This window comes from Nerophis ophidion, linkage group LG14 (genome assembly GCF_033978795.1).
Source record: "Nerophis ophidion isolate RoL-2023_Sa linkage group LG14, RoL_Noph_v1.0, whole genome shotgun sequence".
Lineage (NCBI taxonomy): Eukaryota > Metazoa > Chordata > Actinopteri > Syngnathiformes > Syngnathidae > Nerophis > Nerophis ophidion.
In genome coordinates this window covers 15148703-15173494 of record NC_084624.1, presented here as the reverse complement: position 1 = coordinate 15173494, position 24792 = coordinate 15148703, and the positions used below count along the sequence as shown (strand labels likewise).

The 24792-nt window shown below is 39.5% G+C and overlaps 1 protein-coding gene across 2 annotated transcripts in view; it reads right to left on the bottom strand.

The window, feature by feature from the left end:
- Positions 1-4765: 4765 nt before the first annotated feature.
- Positions 4766-24792, bottom strand: part of LOC133568177 (septin-7-like) — a 119232-nt gene continuing 99205 nt past the window's right edge. For both annotated transcript variants that reach the window (XM_061919922.1, XM_061919923.1), the window contains exons 10-14: positions 23693-23744; positions 23443-23568; positions 14804-14939; positions 11784-11929; positions 4766-8420 (exon numbers count right to left, since the gene is read on the bottom strand). In XM_061919922.1, coding sequence (XP_061775906.1) covers positions 8381-8420; positions 11784-11929; positions 14804-14939; positions 23443-23568; positions 23693-23744 — 500 coding nt within the window. In that variant the 3' untranslated portion in view covers positions 4766-8380. The remainder of the gene's footprint in view (positions 8421-11783; positions 11930-14803; positions 14940-23442; positions 23569-23692; positions 23745-24792) is intronic.

Here is a 24792-nt window from a genome sequence, read left to right as displayed (position 1 = left end):
TCAATTACATAGAGCAGTGTTTAACCATAGGGCCAGGGCGCATTGAGCAGCGCCCTCGGGAGAGCCGGCAAAAAATGTTTTCTCAGCTGTGGTTCGCAGTGATTATACATTGTGATACACTTTTCCACCACTTGTGGCAGTAATGACCATATCAAACAGATCAAACCTGGTGCTAAAGCAAGGGTGGGCAATTAAATTTTTACCGGGAACCGCATGAGCAACCTGAGCGCTGCTGGAGGGCCACATCGACAATATTTCAATTAAATTTTGCTCAATATTATTTTTAATGTACCGTAAGATAAATAATAATAATAATAATTTAAGATTGTAGCTGAGATAGGCACCAGCAACCCCAAAGTGGAATATGCGATAGAAAATGGATGGATTGATAGATATGAATTTAATTTAACCTAATTCAACTTCATAGAAAAGCATATTGCTTTTGCTGGTTTTATTTTTAACACGGTCTTACACAACACCTCCTGATGTATAATACAATGCAAAAAGGTCAATTTCTGCACAGGGTTAATTTTTTTCACCTAATCCTGCATTTTCTTTAAAAGTCCAACATTTTTCCCCGTCAGATTTGGACAACCATCTTGTTGTCACACCTGCCAGCCAGTCCCATTTCAGTCCTAACATGTCCAAACACGAATTTACCTCTGTGAACAAGTCATTACCTGTGGTTGTCCCTTTAACTGACTGCATGGCTGCCAGAATATGAGCAGCTGGGCGGTGTCACGTACATCGCAGCTCTCATCCAAAGCCAGCGAAAAACAGTCAAAGTCGGCCGTTCTGTTTTTTAGCTGGAGCTCCAAATTTCCAGCACGTTACAGTGTGTCGGGAGAGTGACACGTTGTCAAATGCGCCCCCCTTCTCCTGGCATATCAGCGCAACAGGGTCCAATAAGCACTCCTTAATAAACTCTTGTCAGAAAACGCCTTACTTTTTCTGGAGATTGTGTGAGAAATTACGAAACTTGTCCGGACGGATGCATATCTGTCGGTGTGAAATTTGGCAAAAAGTCCTTGTTTGATTTTCCGTTTTACCATCAACGCATCAGCCTCCCTTGCACGCTCTTTATCAGACAGATTCCGCTATTTTTCCTCGTGTAGTGGCGATTCAAATTACATTCTTTAAACACAACAACCTGTGTGCAACAAATTAAGCACACGGCTTTACCTTTAATTTCTGTAAAGAAATACTTGGCAGTGCATGTCTTGTTGAAAACACAGCATTCGTCATCAACTTTTCTCTGTCTAGCGTCTCGGGGGTAACCGGGCATCACTTGTCGCTGTGGACCTTCACTCACAGGTTGCACACGGACATACGTCCATAAATAACACTTTTCAAAATAAAAGCGGGCTTCACGGTGGCAGAGGGGTTAGTGCGTTTGTCTCACAATACGAAGTTCCTGTGCTCCTGGGTTCAAATCCAGGCTGGGGATCTTTCCGTGTGGAGTTTGCATGTTCTCCCCGTGAATGCGTGGGTTCCCTCCGGGTTCTCCGGCTTCCTCCCACTTCCAAAGACATGCACCTGGGGATAGGTTGATTGGCAACACTAAATTGGCCCTAGCGTGTGAATGTGAGTGTGAATGTTCTCTGTCTGTGTTGGCCCTGCGATAAGGTGGCGACTTGTCCAGGGTGTACTCCGCCTTCCGCCCGATTGTAGCTGAGATAGGCGCCAGCACCCCCCGCGACCCCAAAAGGGAATAAGCGGTAGAAAATGGATGGATGGATGGATGATTGGCCTCAGGCGGGCCGGACAGGGACGCACAAAGGGCCGGATGTGGACCGCGGGCCACAGAATGCCCAGGTCTGTGCTAAAGTCATAATAGTTTCTTAAGTGCAAACATTATGACTAATGTGGAGAATGTCTTTAATTTTATTATTAATTTAGTTAAATATATACATTATAAATTTTTTTAATTTTAATATAAATTTACTTTCCGTCAGTTATTTATTCGTCCCTTCTTATCCAGGACCATTAACAGTGTTTGTTTTTGTTCTAAACAACCTAACCTGCTGTTATCTACCTGCAGCATCATGCTCACTCTCACCTGGCTGGTGTGAGGATCATATTCTTTGATTTCTCCAGTGCCTTCAAGACCATTCAGCCAATTCTGATGAGGGACAAGTTGCTCAGGATGGGGGTCAGTTCATTCATTGTCTTCTGGATCACTGAATACTTGTCTGACAGGCCCCAGTTTGTGCGACTGGGGAGCTCCCTGTTGGATACTGTGGTCAGTGGTGTAGGTGCTCCACAGGGGAACGCCCTGTCTCCTTTCCTGTTAGACTTCCAGTATAGTTCCAGGTCCTGCCACCTGCAGAAATAGTCTGACGACTCTGGTGTGGTTGGGTGTATCGGAAAGGGACAGGAATTGGAGTACAGGACACTAATCGCTGACTTTGTTGAGTGGTCTCAGGCGAACCATCTGGTTCTTAATGTGGACAAGACCAAGGAGCTGGTAATCTGTTTTAGGAAGATAATGACCCCGGTGGAGCCCATCAAGATCCAGGGCCGGGAGGTGGCAGTAGTGGGGTCGTTCAAGTACCCGGGAGTCCACTTGAACAGCAGACTGGACTGGAAGGACAACTGCAAAGCTGTTTACAAGGAGGTCATGAGCAGACTCTTTTTCCTGAGGAAGCTTAGGTCCTTTAATGTGTGCAGCAAGCTGTTGGAGATATTTAATCAGTCTGTTGTGGCCAGTGCCCTGTACTTTGCAGTGGTTTGTTGGGGCAGCAGCACCAGCAAAAGGGACTCAAACCGGATTGATAAACTGATCCGGAAAGCCGGCCAAACTATTGGCACGCAGTTGGAGGCGTTTGTGTCAGTGAGGGATAGGACGACGCTGGACAAACTGCTTCCCACTCACTCCACCAGACAATTGAGGGACATTGGAATTCATACTCCAACAGGCTCCCTTCAGCTTTGTTCCCACAGTGTTCGATACAAGAACTCCCTCATTCCGCACTTAGTCCAGCTGTATAATCACTCGCCATGCAGCAATAGATGCTATCTGTCTATTACCTGACACCTTCCATGTTAGCTATTTCTCTTTGTTTTTAATGTATATGTGGTGGGCGTGGCCTGCGCACCTACAGCGAAGTGGAGTGTGGCAGAACCGGTTACGAGACTGGCGACAGGCGAGTGAATGACACAGCTGTTAGTGTTTGTCAAATCACCTGTCGCTCTGTTAAAGGCAGCAGTCGGGAAGGAGAGTCGGTGGGTGGATGGCAGAGCACGCCGATAGAAAGAGAGCGACGACATGGAGGTGGCTGAGATGGACAAAAAGAACATTTGATTGGAAAATAAAAGACTGTTCAAAGCCCCGAATGCAGCTGTCATGTCCGGGGGGTGGGGGGGGGGAGAACCCGGAAGCAAGAGACCTCCACAGTATATTTTCTATTTTCTGCTGGATTTACTCTCTATTTTATGCTGCAGCTGACACATATACTGTAATATTGTACATGGTAATTGTTATATAATGTTAATATGGTATAGACATACTATATCAGTATATATAATACACTGTGCATATATTATGTAAATATTACATATATGTTAGATTTTATATTGCTATATTTAGTCTATTTATACCTGCATTGTCCTTTCCATCCTTACACTTTTCACATTGTAACAATGAATATGTAGCAATTTCCCTTGTGGTTCATTAAAGTTTGTCTAAGTCTAAGTCTAACCTAAGCCTAGAGTTAGTATTAAATAATTATATTGGTCGTGAATACATTGTTTAATATCATTTGAGAAGGTTGTAAACTGAAAGTAGGTTAGACATTATTATTGAAAGTGGTTAAAATCAAGAGTAAGATGACTAATTCAGCGGTATTATTTACCGTATTTTTCGGATTTTAAATCGCTCCGGAGTATACGTCGCACCGGACGAAAATGCATAATAAAGAAGGGAAAAAAACACATATAAGTCGCACTGGAGTATAAGTCGCATTTTTGGGGGAAATTTATTTGAAAATAGACATTTGAAAGGCAATTTAAAATAAATAAAGAATAGTGAACAACAGGCTGAATAAGTGTACGTTATATGACACATAAATAACCAACAGAGAACGTGCCTGGTATGTTAACGTAACATATAATGGTAAGAGTCATTCAAATAACTATAACATATAGAACATGCTATACGTTTACCAAATAATCTGTGACTCCTAATCGATAAATCCCATGAAATCTTCTTCCTCGATGTTGCTTCTAAACAACTCTGCCAACTCTAAAGGTATGCGCCCCGCTTCCTCTTGTCGTTTTCTGCTGCATATTTCACTACGTCCAGCTTGTAATCTGCAGTACATGATTTCCTTTTTGGTGCCATTTTTGTTCAGCCCTTCTCAGTTTTTATAAGTTACCGCCAACGATGAAATGATCCATTTTAATAGCTACGGCAGGAGCATATAGCCTATAGCAGTTAGCATCTCATTACCCACAATGCACTTCTGCCATGACCCTCCCCCGCCAAATTCTTATCGGTGGACGTGTATGTGACGATTACTGACATTTTCTTCGTCTCTTCCGCGAATGAGAAAAATAATGTTATTTGGTAATTTACGGTAATGGTGTTAATAATTTCACACATTAGTCGCTCCGGCCCCCCGGCCAAATTATGAAAAAAACTGCGACTTATAATCCGAAAAATACGGTAAGTAGAAGAAAAGTCAGGAAATCAAAAAGGTTAAGAACCCTAAAGTGTAGAGAAAAAAAATTCTAACATTTGTGTGTTAAAATGAATGCAAATAAATGGATGCATAACCATGTAAACTTTAATATTGTAAATGGACAGTTAGACGGTATACATATAAAAGGTCAATAATAATAATAAAAAAATGCAGTTACTGAAAGCATCAAAGAAAATGCTGCCACTTTTGTCCAAATGTGATAAGAAAAAAAAAAAGCCTTAAAGAAGGTGTGGGGAATAACGTAGTCCGTGGTTACTTCTGGCATGAAGAAAGCAAACAAAGCAAAATCCTCACAGTAAAATATTATGTACACAATAAATGTTATCGAGCATGACTGGATGCAAATAGTAATATTTATTTACCTGCTAAAATCCTTTTAGCGTCTTGTTTGAAATGCAATGACAGCTTGGAAAAATATAGTTGGATCCTGGTTTCATATAAGAGTCACTCAAGAAAACTACAGCGAAGCCGTCTCATATTCCATATAATATTACTATCGTTTTAAGAAAATAACACACAACAAATCTGGGTAAGAAATACGAGAGCTTTGAAGGACTGAAAATATTCTATTTTAACATCTAAGACTTGTTAGGTGTGAGCATAGGTCGTCCAAGACCTGGAACACAGATAAGTCCACACACCTCGTGACAACTCAAAAGGGGAACCGCCAGAAAAAAAAAAAAAAGCAAGCGTCTTTTCGTATCGTTCTCGCCGTTTCCGGGACCCAAATGGAAAACCTACTCAGACTTTTTCTGTCCGGGTGAGAGGCATGATTTATGATCAGTCGATCATCAGTTTTATGATCACAGCGCCGTTATAGTTTGTCTGCGTTAGCACTTATAATAACAATATCACTAATACTTGGTTTATAATTAATTCACTGAATGGTTATTTATTTGATTTTATGTGCGAAATAGTGGACCTCCCATCGGCTACTTTTATTTGAGTGTTGGAATGCACTAGAAAAAATACATCCGTCATATCTTTCATGATTGTGAATGATAGGCATAATCCACCCAAAAAAGGGCAGTTTTCCTTTAAAGCGAGAGTTAACATAAGCTTATTTTGCACTGAACTGGAAGTGAGTGTGTGTAATTAGAAGAAGAATATGATGAAGTTAACAATACGACACATGTCGACGTATATCAGTCCCTCCAACAGCTTGCAGCCTCAAATGCCTTAATTAGTTTCTCTAAAATTGTATGATCTTCTTATTTTTATGAATTTCTTATCAATGTAATCTTGTCGTAAAATAGTACAGGATTGCAACGAAAATTGGAAAACAAATAGTGTGTTGATGTTATGCTCGTTACACAGCTCATACTTAATACCAGACACTAGATGGCAGCAAAAGTACATACTCTGATATCAATTTTTAATTACTGTCCTCTTTTAAATAATTGTAACTAATAATTCACTATAATTACAGAAAGAAACACTTATTCCTTGTACTCTGTCGTGTACAAAATACAATTATTCTCCGTGTATGTTTTACACTTGAAGCGAACTGTTCTATAGTTGATCTATAGCGCTCATGCTTGTTGGGTAAATGAGAGATGATTGGGGATTGCCATCACACTTCAACATCTCTATCATGTAAATGCTGCCTCTTAGCAAGGTCAGTATGGCAAATGAAAGAAATATGTTTCTTAATTGTCTAAGCCTGGATAAATAATGTTAAATAAATATATAAATACATGTAAATTAGGAAGTTAATGTTTGCATAGGTTTAGCACTGTAGACAGTAACAGGAAGTAGTTCTTAGGCTATGCAGGAGGACAAGAGTTGTGTTTTTTGGGCAATAAAGACGTTATGTAGGGGAATTGGTTTTTATTTGCATTAATTGGTGCCATGGCAAATTCCTGAAGGGACTGATAAACCATTTTTCTTAGAAATGAGTCCTTTGGGGTTCACATATGTTGACTTAAGCGGATCAGGCTGTAAACATAAGCGTGTTCTACTGTATTTTGCAGATAATGCTATTCCATATTCAAAAGAGACCTTGACAACACTCCCCAGTAACACGACATTTTCCTATGCCATGTGAAAGTTTTGCATAATACCATAAAAGGCGATGTCCTCGAGGTCCACTTTCAGTTTAAATCCCGCGTAACACAACATCGTTTATTCTTGCATTTCCTGTCTGTGCTTTGTCTTGAAACCACGGGGAGAAACCACATGGCAGAGAGACCCGAAGCATAAAACATTCAAATCTTAATTCAATTTGATGCATTTTTGGACTAAAATGAATGAAAATAAATTGATTTGTTTCGTGCAATAAAACACATTTTACGATCTGCAAACCTTCCGTAATGGGATTCGAACCCAGTAAACCGTTAACAAGACCTCGTGTAGCATTAACAGCCAGTAAGAATGTTTTAAGTAGCTCTGCTATTATGTTTTTGTCAGTAACAGAGCAGGAGGGGGCTAGGAACATGTTTGCGGTAAAATTACATATGCAGCCGTTACTCATAACGTTTGTTTGTCCTGTTTCGTTATTGTTTTTTTCTTCCCTGCCTCCCTTGTTGCTCTACTTTCTAGGGACGTGCTTTCCAGTCGGAAGGCCGAATGGTTACACTTTTTTGGTCATTCTTAATATTATTGTTCTGGAATACTTAGTTTTTTTGCAGTAGCTTTTGAATATTTGTGTCCAACATTCACAACTCTCATGTCTACTTCCAAACTGAATCTTTGGTGAACTCGCACTTTGACTACTGAGAAAATACACAGCACATATTTTGTATGTTAATTAGTTCTTCAGGAACCTTTTAGAGTTCCTGCCTGCTTTGTGGCCAAATCTTCCCCACGACACCTCCGACCTCTAAGGACAAAGCTGCGAACTATGGGAGACCGGGCTTTCTGCTCCGCTGCTCCCAGTCTGTGGAACGCTCTCCCTGACCACCTGAGGGCACCTCAGACTGTGGATGATTGTAAAAAGGCTTAAAAACCCTTTTTTTTTTAAATTGTATTTTTAAAAAGCCTTTTTATAGATATATGCATACTAGTTTGAGCTATTAGGCTGTTCTAGTTTTTATATTTTATTTATTTTAATAATATCTTTTATTTATTTTTTAATACACTGTAGCCCTTTGAGGTTGTTTGCTCAATGTAAAGTGCTTTTTACAAATAAAATCTATTATTATTATTATTATGTTGTCTGCTTCTTCATTTCTTTTTACTATTTCAAGCAGACTACTGTAGCCATAGCGGAGTAACGGTACAAGTTATTTGTAACGGTATTCTTCCACATTCCACACGGGACAGGAAGTGTTTATTTTTTTCCCTTACACTACCCAAAATTAACTATGAGGTTAAGAACGAGGTACGTACCTGTGACATACCTGTGACGACAGCGTACATAACAAACCTAGTGGTCATACGTTTTGTCATGTCATGCGACCACGGCTCTTCAAACAGCCTCTCCCAAGCACGATACGCTGTACAACACATGGACATAGTGTAGAACTTATGGTAGTAGTACTTCATTGTACTCCGAGTAGTATTAGATTATGTTGGGAACAATAAGGACAACATTTGACAAGAAAGTCACCAAAAATAACAAACATGAGGGCCGACGTGCATGTTAGTTTTAAAATATCAAACAGAAAAATGCTATGGAGAGTAACAATATTCATGTGTGTGTGTGTATTTGTGTAACTGAAAATTAAATTCACTCTTCAAAAGATTTTTCCTTTCTTCTTGTTCTTCTCCATTGTCCTGCAGGAGAAAAAGACAACACTTGATTACGATGTATGATTATTCAATATACAATGGGGCGGGGGTGTATATTGTAGCGTCCCGGAAGAGTTAGTGCTGCAAGGGATTCTGGGTATTTGTTCTGTTGTGTTTATGTTGTGTTACGGTGCGGATGTTCTCCCGAAATGTGTTTGTCATTCTTGTTTGGTGTGGGTTCACAGCGTGGCGCATATTTGTAACCAACGTTCCCTCTAAGGTACGCATGCGCCTGTGCAATTGCACACTGCTCACACGTCCTCTGCGCACGGCAAATCTAGGCCGCGCACAAAATCGAATAAAAAGATAAGCGCATAACAGTGTACACGTCTGCCGTCGCTCACATGTGCGCCACTAAATGCTCAAGGAGTTTTGGCGTTTGCTCACACATGAAAAATTGGAGGGAAAATTGTTTGGAACAGTGTTAAAGTTGTTTATACGGCCACCCTCAGTGTGACCTGTATGGCTGTTGATCCAGTATAAAAGCTGCATATATTGTATGATTGGGCCGGCACGCTGTTTTAATGGAGGAAAAGTGGGCGAGACTAAAGGTTGTCAAGGACGATAAAGGCAGTGCCCTTAAGGCACGCCCCCGATATTGTTGTGCGGTTGGAAATCGGGAGAAATTCGGGAGAATGGTTGCCTGGGCAGATTTTTGAGAGGGGCACTGAAATTCGGAAGTCTCCCGGGAAAATCGGGAGGCTTGGCATGTATGCCTAAGAGACTCCCGAATTTCAGTGCCCCTCCCGAAAATCTCCCAAGGCAACCATTCTCCCGAACTTCTCCCAACTTCTCCGGGACAACAATATTAGGAGCGTGCCTTAAAGGCACTGCCTTTAGCGTCCTCTACATCCTGTCGTCACGTCCGCTTTTCCTCCACACAAACAGCGTGCCGGCCCAGTCACATAATATATGCAGCTTTCACGCACTCACAAGTGAATGCCACGCATACTTGGTCAACAGCCATACAGGTCACACCGAGGGTGGCCGAATAAACAACTTTAACACTGTTACAAATATGCGCCACACTGTGAACCCACACCAAACAAGAATGACGAACACATTTCGGGAGAACAACCGCATCATAACACAACATAACAAATACCCATAACCCCTTGCAGCACTAACTCTTCCAGGTTGATACAATATACACCCCCGCTCGCCACCATCACGTCTCCACTACAGCCTGGGATTAATAGACTACAGACTGTGGTGAAGTCGTAAAGTAAAAACAAAACAGTTCTAGTTTCCTGAGATACTAAGTAAGTCATTATTTTGACTTAGTAAATATTGACTTACTGAGAAAAAATAATGACAAAGTCAAATTAATGACTTACTGTAAATAAGCGTTTGCAATGAGCGTTTGAAAAAGAGTTAAAAGTGGAGACACATACTGACATGCTCAACTCATCATGCTTATTTTATCACAGCATTTGGGAAGCCTATAGTTGATTTTTATTGATTTTATTATGTAAATGTTATATTTTTATCAACATGCGATAGCAGGGACCCTGCCATTCAAAACTAGGCTGCTACATTACTAGTGATTAATGTAACTATAGCTGAAAAAATAGTACAATAGCAAAAGGAGAGACAATTCATCCCTGAACACCATGGAGTTCATGTAGGCTTTATGATGCAGTTACATTGTTATATCAACTATCAGAGACAGAAACTCTTCATTTAACATACTGTCCTTTTTTGCTGCTTCAACAAAGAAAAAGGTCAAATGAAATAACTTAGTTGTTAACTATCGGTCAATAATTCTTGTCTTTCTCTTAAACAGACAGGGCTTTGCTGTCCGCAACACACACACACGCACGCAGGCACACAAAGCAAAATGAGCTAACGTTACGCTAAAAGCTAATTAGCCTTCACCTCAAGGACTACAAGCGAGCTCAGCTGCCGCATCTAAATTCTAGAATGTCAACGGGCTCATAGTGATGTTACTAGTAGTTGACTAGGAGCTCCATCCATTTTCTACCGCTTATTCCCTTTTGGGGTTGCGGGGGGGCGCTGGCGCCTATCTCAGCTACAATCGGGCGGAAGGCGGGGTACACCCTGGACAAGTCGCCACCTCATCGCAGGGCCAACACATAGACAGACAACATTCACACTCACATTCACACACTATGGACCATTTAGTGTTGCCAATCAACCTATCCCCAGGTGCATGTCTTTGGACTGGGAGGTGTTTATTATAATTTGGGGAGAGTTCGCTGCATTGTGCTCACCTGCTAAACACCTTTCTGCTAACCGTCTCTCCTCTCTGTTTGCCTACGCTGTGAGCACTGACTCCATGCGCTCTGAATACTCACTTCTGATTGGCGGTCACTGCTCTGAATACGCACTGCTGATTGGCTGTTACATGCTCTCTGAATACGCACTGCTGATTGGCTGTTACATGCGCTCTGAATACGCATTGCTGATAGGCTATTACCGCTCTGCGTGTAACCAACCAGATGGTTGTGTGGGTGGGACAATGCTGGGTGCTGCAGAGACGCACTGACAGAGGCAGTACGATGCGTAGCAGCTTGTTAAGGCTTTAATTTAGCACCAAATTATCATATATTAGTTTAGCAACAAATGATAATATAGATAGATTTAGTTTAGGCTCTTTGTTGTTAACAACAAAGCGCTGCGGAGTACCCACAATTTGTTCACATTCACACGTCGATGGTTGGAAGCTACATTTAACAATAGTAATAAAAATAGACAGTTCATGGTGGTAAGCTGCAGTACATTTGAAGTTATCCCCACCAAACAATCATACATTCACACGCATACAGCAATGTGAGCTGCACTGGGAGCAAGGGTGGGTGAAAAGTAATGAGTAAGGTGGCGTAGTACAAGGAACCCTCATGTTTTTGGACAGCAATTGTAAATTCTGAGCCACGTCGCCCCCAAATTTGGATGACTACAGTAGAATGAACTTTAAAAAAGTTAAGGTTGGAAAATATTTGCTATAACAGTGTTTTCTATTATATGGATTTCTATTTTAACATTCTTTAGTCATGTTTTGGGACAATTTGTGAGAAAAGGACGTTTTTGCGCACCGTTCTGCAAAGTGTCACTGTACTGCTACTTCGCTGTGCGGGTAAGTGAGCAAGGCAGTACAAGAAATGGCTGTTTTTTTTTTTTTTTTTTTACACATATCACTCAACTAAGTACATGTAGAATATGGCAATATATTGCCATACTGCAATATTGTATGGTATTGTGACTAAAGTATGGCCAAGTTCTTGCCAATACCCAGCTTTAGTAGAAGTTGTACTATTTTCACAGTGTAGACTCAAGTACAGATACTACAATATACAGTAGGATTATGATTATAAATGTGTTACTGACTTGGAGGCGTCCAGTTTCTGCTGCTCCAAAATTCTCTGCTGAGCTTCCCAGTTGGTTTTCTCGTCTTCATACACTCGTCTCTTCTCTTCCAGTTCTTTGTACTGCGCCTCCAAGTTCCTCTTCATTTGCTCGTGACGCCGCTCCAGCTGAGGATGACATCACCATACAAACACTGATACTGTATCTTCATGCACTGATGTCAAATCAGATATCAATGTTGCACACATCTATACATATATACACACCTCTATTTATTGTACTGTAAATCAAACATCTCCGCTCCGGAGTATAAGTCGCACCTGCCGAAAATCCTCCTTTTTTTTTCTTTTTTCTTTGTCATGAAAAAGGGACGTTGTTGTCATGAAAAAGGGAGGTTTTTGTGGTTGGTGCACTAATTGTAAGTGTATATTGTGTTTTTTATGTTGATTTAATAAAAATAAAACATTAAAAAAAGTTTTAGTTTTTTTAAGAAAAATTTATAAAAAATTATTCTGCGGCCCGGTACCAATCGGTTGGGGACCACTGATTTACATAATTAAACAACTGCGCATATATGTAAACCTTTATGTACTGTAAATATTAAAACATCTAAATATTCAAACATTCACGAGTAAAATTACACCTTTATATACTTTAAATAATTAATGATCTGCAAATATATGTACACTTTTATGTAATGTAAATGATTAAACATCTACAAGTATATGTACACAATTATGTACTTTAAATAAACATCCACAAGTAAAATTACACCTTTATGTACTTTAAATAAATATTGATCTTATGTAATGTAAATTATTAAACGTCTACACGTATATGTACACATTTATGTACTGTAAATAATCAAACATCTATGAGTATATCTACACTTTTAGACTTGGACTTCCTTTTATCGTCATTCAAATTTGAACGTTACAGTTCAGATAAGAACGAAATTTCCTTGCATTAGCTTGTTGTGGTGCAGGATATGTAATTTAAATAATCTAAGATCTGCACATGTACAGTATGTATTACTTTATGTACGGCAAATAACTAAACGTCTGCACATATATTTACACCTTTATGTACTGTAAATAATTAAACATCTGCACATATATGTACACCTTTATGTAATGTAAATAAACATCCACACGTATATGTACTGTAACTAATTAAACATTTACATGTTCAAGTACGGTTGTGATCAAAATTATTCAACCCCCACACAATTTGGGTGTTTTAGCAAGTTGGACATTTATTCCGTATTTTTTTTATAGTCATATCAAATAAAGATGTGTCAAATAGACAAATGCAACTTAAATTGTAACACTGTATTTTACAAAATACCAAAAAAGGACATTTTTCTTAATATCTCATCGACAAAATTATTCAACCCCTTGAAGACCATAACTCTTAAGAACAGAATTTGAATAAGGTCTTTTCAATCAGGTGTTGAAAAGATGTGATTGGAACCATAACGAGCAACAATTAAACTGATTGAAAAAGACTGTGACGCTCAGCTTCTTGTAGATGGTCAATGGTGTATTTGCAACATGGTGAAGTCCAGGGAGTGGTCAAAGAAGTCAAGAGAGGAGGTAATTTCTCTTCATAAGAAAGGATATGGATATAAGAAAATAGCAAAGACATTACACATTCCAAGAGACACAGTTGGGAGCATAATTCGCAAGTTTAAAGCTAAAGGCACAGTGGAAACATTACCTGGGCGTGGTAGAAAGAGGATGCTGTGTGCGTACAGTGGTGAAAAACCCCCGGGTGACAGCTGAGGAACTACAACAGGATATTGCAGAGGGGGAACGCAGGTTTCGTCCCAGACAATAAGGCGCGCACTACGAGATGAAGGCCTCCATGCCAGAACTCCCAGGCGCACCCCACTTCTGACTACCAGGCACGAGAAAAATAGACTCCAGTATGCCAAAAATCATCTGGACAAACTCCTAAGGTTTTGGGAAACTGTTCTATGGAGTGATGAGACAAAAGTGGAACTCTTTGGGCCTATGAATCAACGTTATGTTTGGAGGAGAAAAAAATGAAGCTTACAAAGAGAAGAACACCTTGCCTACTGTTAAGCATGGTGGGGGGTCAATCATGCTCTGGGGCTGTTTCTCTGCCTCAGGTACCGGGAATCTCCAGCGCGTTCAAGGCATTATGAATTCTATTTCCTACCAGGATATATTAGCTGCAAATGTCATGAAGTCAGTGACGAAGCTGAGGCTTGGGAGACGTTGGACCTTCCAACAGGACAACGATCCCAAGCATACCTCCAAATCAACATCAGAGTGGTTGCAGAAGAAGGGCTGGAAGACTCTGGAGTGGCCTTCACAGTCGCCAGACCTAAATCCTATAGAAAACTTGTGGTGGGACTTGAAGAAGGCAGTTGCAGCACACAAGCCCAAGTATTTGAATGAACTGGAGGCCTTTGCCCAAGAGGAATGGGCTAAAATACCTGTAGATGGTTGCAAAAAGCTTGTGTATCACGCTTGAAGGATGTAATTACTGCCAAAGGGTGTTCTACTAAGTACTAAAGATGCATGTAACTAGGGGGTTGAATCATTTTGTCAATGAGATATTAAGAAAAATTTCCTTTTTCGGTATTTTGTAAAATTCTGTGTTACAATTTAAGTTGCATTTGTCTATTTGACACATCTTTATTTGATATGACTATAAACAAAATACGGAATAAATGTCCAACTTGCTAAAACACCAAAATTGTGTGGGGGTTAAATAATTTTTATCACAACTGTACGTGTGTGTATTGTAAGTATTTAAACGTGTACACGTGCATGTATTGTAAATAATCAAAGGCGTAAATATCTATGTACTCATTTAAGTACTGTGGATAACCAAACATGTAAACATATATGTATACATGTATGTACTGTATATAATCAACTAAACATGAACTCGTGTTCATAATCATATATGTATTGTATATAATCAAAAGTTTACATGAATATGCACACATTTAAGTACTGTAAATAAACATGAAAACATATATGTACAGTAAATATTCAAAGGTTCACCTCAGCCTCTGAATCCTTCAGTTTCTGTTTCTTTTCCTTCACTTTCATTTCAAAGACTTGTTCCATTTCCGCTTCCATCTTCTTCATCTTCATCACATGTTCTTTTCGCTCCTCCTCCATCTGGGCCAGCGGACTCCTAGAGAAAATGTTTGCATTTATTATATTACATTATTGTTGTACATATTACTCATAACCGTCAATGAATTGTAATTGCCAATACCTCAAAGACATAGCAGGTATGTGCAAGATGAGCCAGTAAAAATTGTATTGTAAAATGTAGGTGCCATATTTGATGTACATTTAAGTGTTTATACTTTGACCTAGAGCTGGGCGATATGGCCTTTTTTTAACATCTCGATATTTTTAGGCCATATCGCGACACACTATATAAATCTCGATATTTTGAATGATCACTTGATGCATGTAATCACAGCAGTATGATGATTCTATGTGTCTACATTAAAACATTATTCTTCATACTGCATTAATATATGCTACTTTTAAACTTTCATGCAGAGAAGGAAATCACAACTAAGTCAATTGACCAAAACTGTATTTATTAAACAGTTATTAAGCAGTGGCACAAACATTCCTGTCATTTCAAAACAGAAAGGGTAAAATTGTCAGAGACATTTTAAAACTAGCTATTAATGCACTTTTGTGCATGATGTCACTAAGATGACATATCAAAACAACACTAAATTAAAGTGCACTTTTTGTACAGAACGCCACTACAATAGTTTAAAACAATTAAAGTGCACTTTTGTGCAAGATGTCACAGAAGATATTTTAATAACTGTCAAATAAAAATGAGCTGCATAATAGGAAATCAAATAGTGTTCGTCCTTTGCTATGTGGAAAGTTCCTGCGGACATTATCTCCTTTTGTTGTTCACTATTTTTTTCATACGGTGTTGATCTGGAAATGTTTGCCTCGGCATTTTGATGGTGTGGGCGTGTGGCACCGAATAAAGATGATGACATGCGGAGTAAACACTCTTCATTCTCTACCAGGTTACTTTTCAAATGATTAGCAGTAATGCTACTTATTTTAGCAACGCTTTTGCCCCACACTTGACAAATTACGGTTGTCTGTTCGACATATTCCCACTTGAAGCCAAACCACAGCCGGACGAAGGACCCCCTGCTGTTTTTCTTGGGAATTAATTCTTCCTATATTTGTGACCAGATTCGCACCTTCTTTCTCTCATATTACCGCAAGCACCACAGCTAATGTTACCCATATTGCTACCTCTCTGCTCCGCGTATGTAAGAAGGTGCGCTTGCTGTCTGTGAGAAGGAGAGACAAGAAAGAGCGGGATAAGCCTGTAGTGTAATGCCAGCAGCTGCGTGAGAACGTATACTCAAATATAACGATATAGTAATTTTCTATATCGCGCAGAGACAAACCCGCGATATATATCGAGTATATCGATATATCGCCCTGCCCTATTTTGACCCTGACAAAGATATGAACATTTATAAATAACAGAAAGCAGATTGCATGTAAGAATGCTTGTTTAATTCCAGTACGAGGCACAAAAACATACAGGGCATTGGCCTAGTGTGAAGCTAACTGTATCTCGCCAACGGCGAACAACAAGAAAGTCCACGAGTAGCAACAGTCGACTGTTGCGTCGAGTAAACCAACACAAGACATGACCAGTAGGGACCGGTCATAACAGTAAATTTGTAAATACGCAATAATTTGGTGAAAAACAACGCAACTGACTCTGGTGGAAAAAAAAATTAGCAGAAATTTGGGGTTAATGGGACAGTTGCATTCTGTAGAACTTTGCGTTACCATATTTTTCGGAGTATAAGTTGCTCCGGAGTATAAGTCGCACCTGCCGAAAATGCATAATAAAGAAGGGAACAAACATATATAAGTCGCACTGGAGTATAAGTCGCATTTTTGGGGGACTGTAGTGGCTGCTGTAGGCAGGAGCTCTGTGCTCTTGTGTCATCCTTTCGTGTTTCCCTCTTGTTTTCATGTGTTATTATATTTTTTTTGCCTTTTGGTCCGGGACCCTTTGGGACTGTGTGACAAGGGGTGGCACTTTCGTGACATCTGTGGTGCTTTTTTTGTGGACTTCTGGATCTGCCTCCCGGGAGCCTTTTGGCCATGGAGACCAGCTGCTGGGTGTCTGCTACACCAGAGTCTGTTTGGAGGGACTGGAGGAGATGCAGATGAGGGGACAGGGCTGCGGAGCTAGCACTGAACGCTGGGACGGAGAGGCTCCGCGGTGTCTTGACTGGGTGAGCAGGTGTCAGACACCTCAGTCACCTTGGACGTATCATCGCTCATCCATGCGGACTGGACATTGGCCGAGAGTGGAGTCTTGGTTGCTTTGTTGGATCTGCTTCTGTCTCTGGCCATGCTCCCTCCTCCCCAGCGGACGATGGCATGGAACACCGCAGAGGCCACCACAGTGGATATGTTTCTTTTACTTTTTATTCATAGCTGTATGTAGAAGTGTCTGGTTGTATCTGCTGCTTTAATGTCCTTTGTGTTCTTTGATGTTTGATGTTTCCCTCTTACACACATGTAAGAGGGATGTGTACTATGGCTATGAGTTGTTCTTTTCCCTTGGCCTCAGTCTGCACCCCCACTCCAGGGCCTAGGCTAAGACCGATTTTTTATTTTTTTATTTTATTTAATCTTCTATTTTTTTTTTCTCTCCCCCCCCTTGTTTAACTGTATGTCATCTTTTTTTGTAAGGGGCGCTGGAAGCCGGCAGACCCGTCAGCGATCCTGTTCTGTCTCCCTGTAATGTTTGTCTGATCTTGAATGGGATTGTGCTGAAAAGTGTAATTTTGCTGAATGAACTCTCCTGACGGAATAAATAAAGTACTATCTAATTTGAAAGGCAAATTGAAATAAATAAAGAATAGTGAACAACAGGCTGAATAAGTGTACGTTATATGACGCATAAATAACCTACTGAGAAGGTGCCTGGTATGTTAACATAACATATTATGGTAGGAGTCATTCAAATAACTGTAACATTTAGAACATGCTATACGTCAGGGACGTGCACATGATTATAGAGGGGCAGGGGCTCAAAGTCAGAAAAGGGCAGGAAATGATTTTTTGGTCCTTTACACAATATGGAAAATAATGTAAAATCAAATTTGCTAATAGGAAGCTAACTACTTAGCTGTGTGTCCTTTGTAGCTAAAAGTGATTGCCATTTCTTTTGTGTCAACAAATTATTGTCATAAAGAGTTAATTCACATTATCATAGGCTTGAAAGGCATGAAAAGCAACAAAACACTGGTTTATTATTAGGCTATTTATTGTTAAAGATAGGCACTTTGATATTGAACATTGAAACATTAACTTTGAAAAAAATATTAAATAAATAAATAAATATGATTATTATTATAAATATTATTATTATAAATATTATTATAAAAATATATATTTTTATAAAAATAAAAATAAAAATCTTTCCTTCTTCTCTTAACTTGATGAAAACACCATCAAGTTGTAACTTATGGTATTTCTCACTTAATGCTCAGACTAAACAACTGAAACGCAATACAACTTTATATCTAAACCTCTACTGTGAGAGAAATGTGATCCGCCGTAAACACAGTGCATTTTATTTTCAAAATTGACCCGGTGTTTTATTTTGCACGATCCGCTCTGCTCTGTGCGGAATAGATTTGCCGTGCTCAATCGATGCACTTTGCTCCGACGTCCGGCAAAAACAGAAGCTGACATATCGAATAATATAATAATACAGCGTTTTTCTGAAATATTACCCATATTAGATGCTGAATAAGTGGACATGGACTAGACCATAACTCACAGGTTCAAGTTGCTCCACTGTCACGTCTCCTCAGGCTGCAGTTGGCTCTCTCTCCTCTCTCTCGGTCACTCAGTCACTCAGTCACTCAGTCACTCAGTCACTCAGTCACTCACTCACTCACTCACTCACTCACTCACTCACTCACTCACTCACTCACTCACTCACTCTCTCTCTCTCTCTGTCTCTCTCTCTCTCTCTCTCTGGCAGAAACGCAGGCTCAAACAACCCGGTATTACAAGAAAACGTGGAGTTTTTGTAGCGCTGTTTTTTTTTTTGTTTTGTTTTGTTTTTTTACATCCCTAACAGGAATTTATTAATGTTGTTTAAAGAAAAGAAAAAAAAACACACACATACAGGCAGAGGGCACTTTTTAAGACGAGGCAAAAAAGGGTAGGGGCTCAAACACCCATAGGGCCCTATGTGTGCACGTGCCAGCTATACGTTTACCAAACAATCTGCCACTCTTAATCTCTAAATCCCATGAAATCTTATATATCTAGTCTCTTACGTGAATGAGCTAAAAAATATTATTTGATATTATACGGTAATGCGTTAATAATTTCACACATAAGTCGCTCCTGAGTATAAGTCACACCCCCAAACTATGAAAAAAACTGTGACTTATAGTCCGAAAAATACGGTATGTTGGATCGCATTACAGCAAACTATGAATGTAGTGTATTGCATTTTCTTGGTAGTTGTAGCAGTGTACTTGTAGCTTTGATGTAATTTTAGTACTTGCTGTGGTGTACTTGTATTTTCTTACAGTAGTAGTTTATTGCAGTTGTAGTACTTCTGGTACTGTATTGTGGTTTCTTGTAGTACTCGTGGTAGTGAAAGTTGGTTTCGAGTATTTGTAGGGCTTTATTGTAGTGTTTTATCAGTTAAGTTGTAGTTTGTTGTAGTAGTTGTAGTCACTCTTGTAGTCCATTCTAGTCATGTACAAGTCTACACTCTTGTGTCCAAGGTTAGTTCTTTGATCTTGTCCATGGAGGTGCAAAGGTTAGACTATTAGAGTATTTGTGTATGTATTTTTTACATACAATGAGTTGGAATTAGGAGTACTTTTTTAAAGGGACAGGACTAATTTGTGTGTTTCATGGACATATAACTGCTTTGTTGGTTGGTCGGTGACCAAATACTAATTTACTCATCCATCCATTTTCTACCGCTTGTCCCTTTTGGTGTCGCGGGGGGTGGTGGAGCCTATCTCAGCTGCATTTGGGCAGAAGACGGTGTACACCCTGGACAAGTCGCCCCCTCATTACAGGGCCAACACAGATGGACAGACAACATTCACGCACACTACTCACTCAATGGAACACAAATTATTCTGTAACCTTTGTTGTATGTTTATCAGTAATATGTAGGGATGCCCATTAATGGCTTTTTTGCCGATATCCAATATTTCCATATTGTCCAACTCTTAATTACCGATATCAAGCGATACCGATATATAAGGTCGTGGAATTAACACATTTTTATGCCTAATTTTGTTGTGATGCCCCGCTGGATGCATTAAACAATGTAACAATGTTTTCCAAAATAAATCAACTCAAGTTATGGAGAAAAATGCCAACATGGCACTGCCATATTTATTATTGAAGTCACAAAGTGCACTATTTTTTTAGCATGCCTCAAAACAGCAGCTTGGAATTTGGGACATGCTCTCCCTAAGAGAGCATGAGGAGGTTGAGGTGGGCGGGGTTTAGGGTCGGGGATAGCTTAGGGCAGTGGTCCCCAACCTTTTTGTATCCGCGGACCGGTCAACGCTTACTAATTTGTCCCGCGGCCCGGGGTGGGGGGGTGGGCGGGGGTTCCTTTTTTATTTTTTATTTGTCATGAAAAAGGGACGTTGTTGTCATGAAGAAGGATTTTGTTTTGTGGTTGGTGCACTAATTGTAAGTGTATATTGTGTTTTTTATGTTGATTTAATTAAAAAAAAAAAATATATATATATATATATTTTTTTTAATTTTTAAATAAAAATGAATAAAAAATTATTCGGCGGCCCGGTACCAACCGGGGGACCACTGGCTTAGGGTGTGTATCGTAGCGTCCCGGAAGAGTTAGTGGTTCTGGGTATTTGTTCTGTTGTGTTTATGTTGTGTTACGGTGCGGATGTTCTCCCGAAATGTGTTTGTCATTCTTGTTTCGTGTGGGTTCACAGTGTGGCGCATATTTGTAACAGTGTTAAAGTTGTTTATATGGCCACCCTCAGCATGACCTGTATGGCTGTTGAACAAGTATGCAATGCATTCACTTGTGTGTGTAAAAAGCCGTAGATATTATGTAATTGGGCCGGCACACAAAGGCAGTGCCTTTAAGGTTTAATGGCGCTCTGTACTTCTCCCTACGTCCGTGTACACAGCGGCGTTGTAAAAAGCCATAAATTTAACTTTCTGAAACAGATACCGATCATTTTGAAACTGATACCGATAATTTCCGATATTACATTTTAAAGCATTTATCGGCCGATAATATCCGCAGTCTGATATTATCGGACATCTCTAGTAATATGGATTTGTTACAATATAAAAATATCTAACTTGCGAAATCAGCCGAGGACCAAATACTTATTTCCCCCACTTGACCTACTCTATACTCCACATTGTTAAGTTAGATGTATATTTTGGATGGCATAATCAAGATATTTAAATGTACTATAAACACATGACTGAGCAAAATCCACAATGCTTACAGATGTAGACTTCTGTATTTGTTGTTGGCGTTGTGAATCTGGTGGGACTTCCAAGCTATTGGCATTCATAAAGCATATATTCATATTTTCTGCGCCAAGTAAGCTGGTGTATTACACCAGGTCACATATTTTAAGCTGAATCACTTCTTGTTTCTTTAAAGCCCTAATAATACAACTTGCACAGTATTCCACCATTTCACCAGCAAAGAGGCTGGAACCACTTTAGTTTATCTACTGTATAAGGCCAAACATGGCCGTTTGAATACTATTGGTAAGCATCTGCACTCAACACACCTACAAACCCTGTTTCCATACGAGTTGGGAAATTGTGTTAGATGTAAATATAAACAGAATAAAATGATTTGCAAATCCTTTTCAACCCATATTCAGTTCAATATGTTACAAAGACAACATATTTGATGTCCAAACTGATAAACATTTTTTTTTGGAAAATAAACAGTAACTTTAGAATTTGATGCCAGCAACATGTTTCAAAGAAGTTGGGAAAGGTGGCAATAAATACTGGTAAAGTTGAGAAATGCTCATCAAACATTTATTTGGAACATCCCACAGGTGTGCAGGCTAATTGGGAACAGGTGGGTGCCATGATTGGGTATAAAAATAGCTTCCCAAAAAATGCTCAGTCTTTCACAAGAAAGGATGGGGCGAGGTACACCCCTTTGTCCACAACTGCGTGAGCAAATAGTCAAACAGTTTAAGAACATTTCTCAAAGTGCAATTGCAAGAAATTTTGGGATTTCAACATCTACGATCCATGATATCATCAAAAGGTTCAGTGGATCTCGAGAAATCACTCCAAGTAAGCAGCATGGCCTGAAACCAACATTGAATGACCGTGACCTTCGATCCCTCAGATGGCACTGTATCAAAAACTGACATCAATCTCTAAAGGATATCACCACATGGGCTCAGGAGCACTTCAGAAAACCACTGTCACTAAATACAGTTTGTCGCTACATCCGTAAGTGCAAGCTACTATGCAAAGCGAAAGCAATTTATCAACAACATCCAGAAACGCCGCCGGCTTCTCTGGGCCCGAGATCATCTAAGATGGACTGATGCAAAGTAGAAGTGTTCTGTGGTCTGACAAGTCCACATTTCAAATTGTTTTTGGAAATATTCGACATCGTGTCATCCGGACCAAATGGGGAACCGAACTATCCAGACTGTCATCGACGCAAAGTTCAAAAGCCAGCATCCGTGATGGTATGAGGTTGCATTAGTGCCGAAGGCATGGGTAACCTACGCATCTGTGAAGGCACCATTAATGCTGAAAGGTACATACAGGTTTTAGAACAACATATGTTGCCATCTAAGCGCCGTCTTTTTCATGGACGCCCCTGCTTATTTCAGCAAGACAATGCCAAGCCACATTCAGCGCGTGTTACAACAGTGTGGCTTCATAAAAAAAAGAGCGCGGGTACTTTCCTGGCCCGCCTGCAGTCCAGACCTGTCTCCCATCGAAAATGTGTGGCGCATTATGAAGCGTAAAATACGACAGCGGAGACCCCGGACTGTTGAACGACTGAAGCTCTACATAAAACCAGAATGGGAAAGAATTCCACTTTCAAAGCTTCAACAATTAGTTTCCTCAGTTCCCAAACGTTAAAAGAAAAGGTGATGTAACACAGTGATGAACATGCCCTTCCCCAACTACTTTGGCACATGTTGCAGCGATGAAATTCAGAGTTAATTATTATTTGCAAAAAAAAAATAAAGTTTATGAGTTTGAACTTAAAATATCTTGTCTTTGTAGTGCATTCAACTGAATATGGGTTGAAAAGGATTTGCAAATCATTGTATTCTGTTTGTATTTACATCTAACACAATTTCCCAACTTATATGGAAACGGGGTTTGTACAAAAAAACACCTTAATTCCCTCTGCCATCATCACTTTAAACAAAAAATAAATTAACACGGCTGTATTTTATTTTATATCACTTACGTTTTGTGTCTGTTTTGTTATATTTTTCATCTCTTATTGTTCTGCCCTGTAAATGTTCTTCAAACCTGATGATTTTTTTGTTTGTTTTTTAACAGACAATAAAGGTTATCCATCCATCTAACAATCGAATTGTGTTGTGACAGTGAAGTCTCACTTGGTAAGCTGTCCTTTGGTCTTGGTGGTGTCCACTCCGTTACAGGTGACGGCTGCAAGTTTCCTACTACGGTAATTCTCATAGTGGACGTTGTTGGTAACGTCCTTCAGATCTTGCATGTGCGTTCTGTTGATGGTGACCATTAAATAATTGTATTATCCCACACCAAAAAAAAGGATATTCATAAAAACAGAAGCTTGACACGTTTGCTGGTTGAATATACAATATGCATCGTACATACATATCCTACCTGATTAACATGTTGCGCAAAACAGTGAAGTCGCAATGTTCGCCGTTTTCCACTGAAACACAAGAAAGACAAACATTACATTGTCTGCATGAACATTATTATGCAGTTCACTGCCACAAGTCCAAATATCTTCAAGAGTGTTTTGGGATTTACTTCTGCAATCCATGCAAATGTAAATCACAAATTACACACACACACACACACACACACACACACACACACACACACACACACACACACACACACACACACACACACACACACACACACTAATGACAAACTTTTCTAACATTAATGCAGCCTATAGGTTATTATTTTGACATGATGGTATATTAGCAAATATTAATGTGTTTACTTAATGTACAGGTTTGGTTAGCGATAGTGATTCATTCGAAAAGTTTAACTTGTGCTAGTACTCGTATTTCTTGTCATTGTAATATTGCATTATACTTTCTTGTGGTTGTAATGCACTTGTAAAAACCCCGTTTCCATACGAGTTGGGAAATTGTGTTAGATGTAAATATAAACGGAATACAATGATTTGCAAATCATTTTCAACCCATATTCAGTTGAATGTGCTACTAAGACGACATATTTGATGTTCAAACTAATAAACATTTAGTTTTTTGCAAATAATCACAGAATTTGATGCCAGCAACACGTGACAAAGAATTTGGGAAAGATGGCAATAAATACTGATAAAGTTGAGGAATGCTCATCAAACACTTATTTGGAACATCCCACAGGTGTGCAGGCTAAATGGGAACAGGTGGGTGCCATGATTAGGTATAAAAAAAAGCTCCCCAAAAAATGTTTAGTTTTTCACAAGAAAGGATGGGGCGAGGTACACCCCTTTGTCCACAACTGCGTGAGCAAATAGTCAAACAGTTTAAGAACAACGTTTATCAAAGTGCAATTGCAAGAAATTTGGGGATTTCAACATCCACGCTTCATAATATCATCAAAAGGTTCAGAGAATCTGGAGAAATCACTCCATGTAAGCTGCATGCTCGAAACCAAATTTAAAGTTTATGAGTTTGAACATCAAATATCTTGTATTTGTAGTGCATTCAATTGAATATGGGTTGAAAATGATTTGC